Source organism: Pygoscelis adeliae, unplaced genomic scaffold (genome assembly GCF_000699105.1).
Source record: "Pygoscelis adeliae isolate BGI_AS28 unplaced genomic scaffold, ASM69910v1 Scaffold174, whole genome shotgun sequence".
Lineage (NCBI taxonomy): Eukaryota > Metazoa > Chordata > Aves > Sphenisciformes > Spheniscidae > Pygoscelis > Pygoscelis adeliae.
Window position 1 is genome coordinate 474,273 of NW_008824676.1, and position 8,721 is coordinate 482,993.

The following is an 8,721-nucleotide window of genomic DNA, read 5'->3' on the forward strand; positions in this document are numbered from 1 at the left end:
TTCCCGCCGGCCCAGGAAGCGTGGCCACCCGGGTCAGTGCCCGCCTGGGCTCAGAGCTGACCCCAGCCTTGCCAAGGGAGACCGTCTTTGTTGCCGCACTGGCCGTCTCCCTGCAAGCGAGGTTAAAGCAGCTGCAGTTCAAGTTGTGGGTGCTCTGCATGCCTGCCCTCAGAGGCTGGCTGGTACTGATGGATGGTTGTGGAGTTGGTGGCTACTGAGCTGTTGGGGAAACCTCTTGATTTCTTCTAATGCTTTCTCTAGACTGAAGTTTTGTTTAATGTAAGGGTTTCTGCTTTTGTGACTTATCTGAAATGGAGTGAAAACCCCTGTCTTCAAGTCAGGAACTAGAAAATAAGGAGCATACAACCAAGAACCAACTGTTTTAAGTGTTCTTTGAGTATTTTATCAAGCACCATATGACAACTGTGTTGTTCCATCTTAGGCCCTCCAAGAACTGTTTCCACAGGCACCAAAAGCTCTCTTTGTAAATTTTGGCAGCATTAGAAGTTAATTGAGAATTTAGGAAAGTTACTTGTGTGTAACACTGCTGGTGGGATGGTGTTTGCTGCCCTTGAAAATGCATAGCTCGATCCCCGGGCAGCAGGATCCTTCGGAGTTTAAACTTGTAGTTTGCATTACATGTAGTCAAGTAGATCTCATTTTATGAAATTCTCATCCTGTCTCTGAGAGGAACTGTGCAGCTTTTCTTGTGTTGGAATTTTGTTTTGCTAATTTTCTTCCCACTGCATATGTTCAAACATTGCTAATTATTGGTTGAATCTAAGCTTGATGCGAGAGATGATGCAGTCAGAGAAATTTGTAAATTTGTAGCTTTTTTTATTAGTCCATTCAATGCAAGATCTGTAAAAGCAGTGTTCATTTTGGGTTATATTATTGTGAAATGGGAAAAGCAGGTGGGATCTTGTTTGAAAGAGTTTTACCCCCAGCTCCAGCAAACCGAACCCTTTTTTTTTTCCTTACTTGAAAGACTAATTTGCAAGCAATTGTTATTTCAGCTCGAGTCTGAACATAAGCAGTGCACACAAACGTAAGAAATTGTCTGTCTCTCTTCTGAGAATAGATCCGTTTAAGAATGGACCATTGCTTTTATTTTATTTCAACATTGTTCATAGTTTTTTCTCCTGCATGGCATAGCCTTTCTAGCTTTTTTTTTTTTAAGTTGTGGCGCCTTTTTTTCTCCTCAGAATAGTGACTGCTGCAAAAATCAGTAGCGGCTGCCTCTCTTTCTGCCATGTTTAATTCACCTTTGGTTTCCACTGTGTCCATCCTGCATCCAGGTGCCGGTGGATGTGAGCTCTCCTCTCTTTCCATCCCCTGCTGGCTCAGTATTAGTTGGCATCTCTGCTGCCCCATGCGGTTGGTTCCTCCTGTCTCCTCTTTCACATCATGATCGCTCTCCACCTTCCTCTGAACTTCTGACATCGCTTTGACATCCCAGCTAGCCCTTTTCATGCAGACCAGGTGTCAAGAAACTTAACTCTAAACCAATTTGTCACCCTGTCACTGGAGGACTCCTTCGCCCTTGGCCCCACAACACCTCTCTGCTCTCTTCCGACTGCAGGTGCCTTTCTGCAGTCTCCTAGCCAGCCCTGGGCTCCTCCACTGCCATGTGCTCGCTGACAGCCCTGCCTGTGCTCCCCATCAGTCGGACCACCGTCCCCTCGGCCGCTGTTCGTCTCCGAGGGCAGGGGGCAGGCAGGCAGGCAGCTATGCTTCCCAGGAAGCTCTGCTGGCCACCGGGGATGTTAGCGATGAGGTCTTTGGGTGCAGAGGCAGTGCCCTCTGCATTTCATAGTATCAGGGCTAGTAAAAGCTGCCTGAAATCACTGATGTGTGTGTGGTTTCGTTGCCTTCTGCAGAAATGATAATGGTGCTGCCTGCAGCACTGAGCAGCTCAGCGGACAGAGTTGTGCTGCCTGCAGGGTAACAGTTAATGAGATCTCCTCTGTTAGCGTGGTTTTCCAGTTGGCAGTTTAGTTCTTTGAGCAGGTAAAGTGAACACAATTAATTTGAACTTTCCCCCACAACAGAGCATTGCACTGGTGTTCCCAGCTAGCATCACAGGCTGCTTCTGTTTGTGTTTTAGGTATTTCCATTTAGCTATGCATCTATAATAGAAAACAAATGCAGTGTTTTTTTGACATCTCATCTAACCCTTTGCATGATTAATTAGTTCATTAATCATTAATCAGTTAATCAGTAAAGATTAATAGACTAAAGGCTGAATCTCTGTGTGCCAGGGGTATTGTTTGTCTTAGAGTGAGAGCGATTCAAAGATCTGGTGGTATTTTTTGTTTTAAGGACTGTGCATGTAAGGATCTTCAACTCTTCCCCTCCAGTAGTCCCCACGTAAGGTATTAGCAGGGCAGAATCCTTGACTACTGCAGGGCTTCTTACAGTCATGTATATTTTATATATATTTCCAAGAGGAATTGAGCGTTACATCCTGCTCTAAAAGGACTTTGTCTAACATTCAAACAATTTGGGATTGAAAACATAAGGAATTTCTTCTGCCTGAACAGACATTCAGTGTAAAGAAAATCTAAGTGTCTGTAACCCCCAAAGTAGGCACGGGGTTGAAGAGTCTGACCCTGGCTTGCTTGCAAAGCTAAGGTGGTGTTGGCTAAGGGCAGGATTGTCCATATCCCTGTTTGGATAGGAAAAAATTGGAAAAAGTCAGTGTTTGTCTTGGCTGTAAGTATTGCTTAGCAAGTCGGAGTTTGCAGAATTGTTAAAAGGCAAGACCCATACCCAATTCAGCAATGTCTGCCTGGCTTGCCAATGGAATGAAACCTCGATGTAACCTGGGAGTCCCTGAGCCCTGACATGGGTCGGGCAACTGCCTGCCTGCAGCCGCTGCAGCGCATCTGTGCTGCGGCGAGGCACCGTGCCCAGCAAGGGCTGTATGGCCAGCTGTTCATTGACCACCGTGCGCGAGAAACTGCATGGGTTGCAGCACGGACCGGTTCCTGTAGTGATGTCTGTGCAAGTTGTTCTGGCCCCACGTATTAAGTTGTTAGTGAGTAGGTTGCTCTGCAGATAAATTTTTGGTTCAGGTTTCTTGTTAATACTTTTCTTCCTTTCTATGTCAGGTGAAATATGAGATTTTATGGGGATGAGGTGGTAGTCGAGAAAGAACAAAAGGGGTAAAAAGATGAGAAATAAACCAAAATATCACAGTGAGGTAGTCAGGTGCCTGAGTTTGAGCTTGAATCTCCTGTGTCTTGAGGTGAATTCCCTAACTCCTAGGCTATTTAGGAAAACAAATGATCTTTTCACAAAGTTTCAGGTTCCACAACTGTGTTAGTGACTAGCTGTCATATTCCTGGCTAATTGCATCAGTAAGCAGCCTCTAATAGCTTGAGTAGGTCTTGAGAGAAGTTGTATTAATTCATATTAAGTCAAACTGTGCGGTCATATGATACCTTGTGGTTTTGGTTTATTTTGTAAACTGGCAGTCTTGAAACATTAGCCTGTGTGCTGGGCAAGCACTGCAGTGCTGCAGCTCATGAGTGCTGCATGCTTTGCGCTCCCAGCCAATAGTCGTGTCATTTGAGTAGCATATTAAGTGCTCATGTAATATTTATGTCTCTCTTATAAGAGATATTAAGGATGCGAGACAATTCAGCTTTGCAAAAATAGAAACTAATGTGGATGTTGACAGGGTTTGGTGTCAGCCCCAATGATTGCTGGTTTCGTTAGCAACAGCATATGGGGTATAGGGTGGCCCTGGCCTTCCTTCACAAAACCAGGCCCTTTTGCAGGACAGGTCAACAGATCATAGAATCATTAAGGTTGGAAAAGACCTCTAAGATCATCGAGTCCAACCATTAACCAAACACCACCGTGCCCACTAAACCATGTCCCTAAGCACCTCATCTACACGTCTTTTAAATATTTCCAGGGATGGTGGCTCAACCACTTCCCTGGGCAGCCTGTTCCAATGTTTAACCACTCTTTCAGTAAAGAAATTTAAAAAAAGATGGGCACTTCGCAGCTAGCTGCTGTGCATGTTATGTTACTTGGCTTCAGCGATCCTTTAACTTGGTTTTATTCTGAAGTTGCCAGGGAGCAGCTAGAGCAGGGCTCCTCCCCATGGCAAAGCAAGCAGACGGGGGTCCCAGGGCTCACAAGGCAAGCAGGACAGACGCTGAGATGATGGCCAGGTCCAACCAGAATCCAAGCCGTAAGGCAATGCCATGGTGATGAGGCAGGTCCAGGGTCAAGTCGGGAAGTTGATGTGTAGTTCAGGGTTAGGATCAGGCCCAGTGACGGCCAGAGAGGTCCACAGTGTCGAAGCAAAGCTGAAGGGGGCATGGCCATGGCCACGGCTCAGCTGGAGACCGGCCCTGCTCAGATGCAGCTCAGACAGGGCCCATGGGCTGAGCCAAAATGTGGCTTCTGGTCCCATGGGTGTGGGGGGGCTGGGGCGAGGCTGGTTGGGGCCAGAGAGGCTTATTGGTGCCCTTAGGGCCCTGGCAGAAATGGCTGAGGTGATGGCACCCCCTCCTCTCCTCACAGTTTTTAATTTTCTTACAGCTGTTGTGGTACCTAGCACAGACAGGACAAAACCTGTTTGGAAGTGTTGATCTGCAGAAACAAATGCAATTTAAGCTTCAGTACAACACATTTGGGTATTGCATGGTTGGAAATGAACAGGACACGCTCATCAGAATGGCCTGAACCCTTGCGCCAGATCAGTTATTAAAATGCCAGGACACCCAGCAAGGTGACTAACTGGCCAAATGTAGATGAAGACCACCTAGGAATCATGCAGGTGGCTATTTGTAGGTGTTGGTTGGAGGGGAGTTCCACATGAGTAGATGGTTTCTGGATTTTGTTTACAAGCAGTTAATCGGACGCTGTCTGTTGCAGCAGATAGCTTAAGCTGTAGAAACTGTCTGTCTCAGTGATCTAAAAGTGCTGGAGGAGGCTGGGATCGCCTATTGTGGGATATCAGTCTTGCTCCTGTCCGAGATCACAGCCAACTGAAGCAGCCCCAGTCACAACAATGTTGGGAGTTTTTCAAGAGCTATAATTTAAATAAACTTTATGGAAAGTGGAGATCCCAATTTGGGAGATAATGTGCTAGTGCTCAAGGGCTAGGGAGCACATGCGCTTTCTGAAAAGCTTCAGGCAGAGGTATGCACACACACCTCACAGCTTCAACTGACTGGTCTTGTGTGTGGAACCACAAACTAGTTATAAACTTCCTTGGGTATTTGGACACCAAGATGTGGGATCTTGCAATGAGAAATGCTGACGTTCAGCCTGTGGGGAGGGGAGAGGAAGCGAGGACTGGTTTGGGTGAGACTGGGCAGACCAGGATGGAGGAGCAGCTGCATGACCCGAACCCTCGATGGCACAACTCGTGCTGGCCTGGCGCTCGGTGCCTGGCCCCACCATGGCCAAGTGGGGCTCTGGCTCCTGTGGCTCCGCAGGGGATGGCGTAATGGCCGCTGGGAGTTGGGTGTTTGTGGGCTCCCTAATTCCTACGTCCCACTCAAGGTGTGCTGCCTCACAAGCACAGGGCGTTCCTTAGTCTGTCGTGTGAGCACGTGTAATTACATATAGCAGAACAGTAATGAATGACTTGCTGTGGAAATAACTGCCTCATGACTTTGGTCTGTGCTTGAGAACCAAGCCCATGCTCTACGCTGTTCTAGGGAAACTGGTTTCAAACATGGGTTTTGGTGACCAGCATCAACAGAGTAAAATTACGGAGATGTGGTTTCCAGCACTTGCTATGTTAACTCCTTTCCCTAACTTTTATAAAATGTTCACAGGGTTCTAGCAGCATGATCTCAGAAAGGGATTCGGAGACCACCTTCGATGAGGATTCCCAGCCTAATGATGAGGTGATGCCATACAGTGATGATGAAACGGAGGATGAGTTGGACAGTCGGCAGCCTGAAGTCGAACCAGGACAAAACCAAATCAACAGAGACGCCGAGGAGAGCCGAGAGCCATTGAAAAAGGGTAACATTATGACAGAAACTTGGTTTGGGTAGCAAATGATCCTGAATACAGAGGCTGAGCCTTGCATGGATCAATTTGATTTTTGTGCTTATTTGTTAGGTAGGATTTGGAATGGCTTATCTGAATCTGTGGAGGAGTAAATGATGGCAATTCAGTTTAACGAATGTCAGAACAAAAATCAGTTTCATTCCAATCTGCAACCAGAGTTCTGTGCCACTGCTTGTTGCGTAAAGCTAATGATCTGCACTGTGACCTCGTCTTAATTAAGGCAGGCCCTAGATGTACATAGCCTGTGGTCTGAGAACTTCTCAAACAGAACTTCAGATACTTGTCTTCCCTGTCATCTGGAAACTTGAACCAGCATAAGCCAATTTGCTGTGTTTAGTCAGTTGGTTTGCATGTATTTCTGCTCTCTAAGTCTTGCGCAGATGAGATTTCAGCTTCAGTACTAATTTTGTAGCCTCATGATTTCCTTTATTTGCAGTAGTTTCGCAATCACAGAAAGGTCAGGTGAGTAGGAGTTCAAAGAAACCTGTCAAGTGCGGACTGTGTGCTGCCGCCAGCATAGGAACATAAATGGGAGGAACCTCTCTGGCATGTTTTAGACATACCTGTTTTTAACCTCTGTCCAAGGAAAGTCTGTTACTCCCCTAAATACCTTTTTTTTTTTCCCCCCAGTGTTGCAATGTGAGTACTTTTTATTTAAACACTGTTTAATATATATAGATTTCTTCCTGTTTGTGTGGCAATAGAGAACAGTTGATCACCTCTTATTTCATAACCACCCATTACGTGCTTTCATTTTATAACCACCTATTATATGTTTAGTTTTGGGGTTTTTTTACGATGACTGAGGTAACATAGTCTATAGAACAAACACAGTTTTCTTAGCCTTTTATCATCTGTCATGTTTTCTTGAGTTCTCATCACGACTGTTGCTCTCTCCCTTCTGTCCCCCCTCTTATTTTATCCAGGTATTTTATTTCGTAGACACAGTACACCAGCAAGCACAGGTTTGCTTTGTGGCCTAGAATAAGTACAAGAAAAAGAAAAAAGAAACAAAACTAAAACAGGACCTCCTACACCTTCAATTTCTTTTCTGAAGTATACCTTGCCTTTTCCTTTATCCTGGTGAATTGGAGAGAATCTGAAAGCAGGGAGATGAGTTTTGATTCTGCCCTCCAAAGGGCTCGTAGCTCCCGCTAGTTCAGTGTAACTACAAGTCTCTGCTGTCTATACAGTTAATGTCACCCAAATTATTATCCAAAATATAGACTAGAGCTATGGATATGGCAGAGTTCCTTTGAACTCCGAGCTAGGGCAGAAGCTTTAGGGAGGTGAGAGATGTTACCATGCAGGCTTGGTAGGCCAGTACTCTAATCATAGAATTTGTAAGTAGTTGACAAACTTTGTCAGATTTTTTTTTTTTCCCCTCTTTAGACCCTTTGGGTTTTTTGTTTGTTTGTTTAAATCCTCTTTGCCTGCTTTTTCATGTTAATAGATAATTTTCTGGCATAAGTTGCAGAATTTGTAGAATCTGCTGACTGGTTCAGTAGCTAATTATATTCAGGTAGTGCTACAAAAACGTCATCCTTTTTGCTTCTTATTTTTTTCCCCTCAGCAAAGACGGTTTTCCCTTTATGTTCCTTTAAAGATGATGAATTACTGATGCAGCTTCCCAAATATTAGGTATTAATATCCTTTTCAAGCAGTTTAAAGTAATTGTGGCGAGCTTCCTTCCTGCAGGTTTTATTTAAGACCTAATTTGCCAGTTCTCCATCTGGGGTGCTAAGGCTTTATCAACACTGCAATGTTTTTGTGAATGTGGTGAAGAAATGCTCTTGTAGACACGTTCACAATTTTCTTCAGTCCTGTCACTAATAACTTTCTCAATTCATGCACTTCAGTAATGCTTATCTTCTTTTAAACCAAATCCTGGTCCTCCGGTAATTTTTTTGTAAATTTTATGTAAGGCAGCTAAAACCCTGTGACTCGCAGCACTTCTATGTAAGCCCTGACCAGGACGCACAATATATCTTCACCATCTGCTGTATGTTTTCATTTATGCAATCTTAAATACAAGTGCTATGGCAGGATAAATATTCCTCTACTATCTTCTCAGCTTGCAATCAATATGCTGGAAACGAAAGTTGTATAGTCACAGTAAAGATCCTGGATACGTCAAATGAGAACTTGCTTTATGTGTTAGATGGGGGCGGGGGGAAGGCTTTGTGTCTGGCTTTGAGTTTTTAAGTCTGAGTCAGCCTTACCGGACATGACTGCCACTACAGTGGCCCTTACAGCAGCCCAGGAGCGCCTTCACACGTGCTTCCCCGTGGGTCCCTGGCAGCGTGTGCCAGTCCCCATCCCACGCCTCTGCCTCCAGGAGTTTCACCCCATCCATGCTCTGCAGTGCTGGATACGCTTAGGTCACGAGAATCCCATGAAACCAAAAAGAGCACCCATTAAGGACAATTATTGTGGGTTGGAGAAAGGGGGACATACTTGGATGATGAGTCAGGAAAGCTGAATTTCAAAATACTGTCTGCCTCATCCTTCCCAGGCAGGCAAAGCGCTCCTGTGAGTCGGCTTAAAAACTTGCTGAATGAGTTCAGTGGGGAGTTTCTTTGATGTGGGCAGGGCCTGAACTTGTGCGTGTGGGTAGAAGGATTGATAGGGCTATCGGTGATGCAGGCTTGAGGGCAGGAAAGGGATCTGAAG

At 45.3% G+C, this 8,721-nt stretch overlaps 1 protein-coding gene across 1 annotated transcript in view; it reads left to right on the top strand.

The window, feature by feature from the left end:
- Positions 1-5,819: 5,819 nt before the first annotated feature.
- Positions 5,820-8,721, top strand: part of ATP8B1 (ATPase, aminophospholipid transporter, class I, type 8B, member 1) — a 30,408-nt gene continuing 27,506 nt past the window's right edge. The window contains exon 1 of the mRNA XM_009323110.1: positions 5,820-6,000. Within this exon, the coding sequence (XP_009321385.1) occupies positions 5,820-6,000 (181 nt within the window). The remainder of the gene's footprint in view (positions 6,001-8,721) is intronic.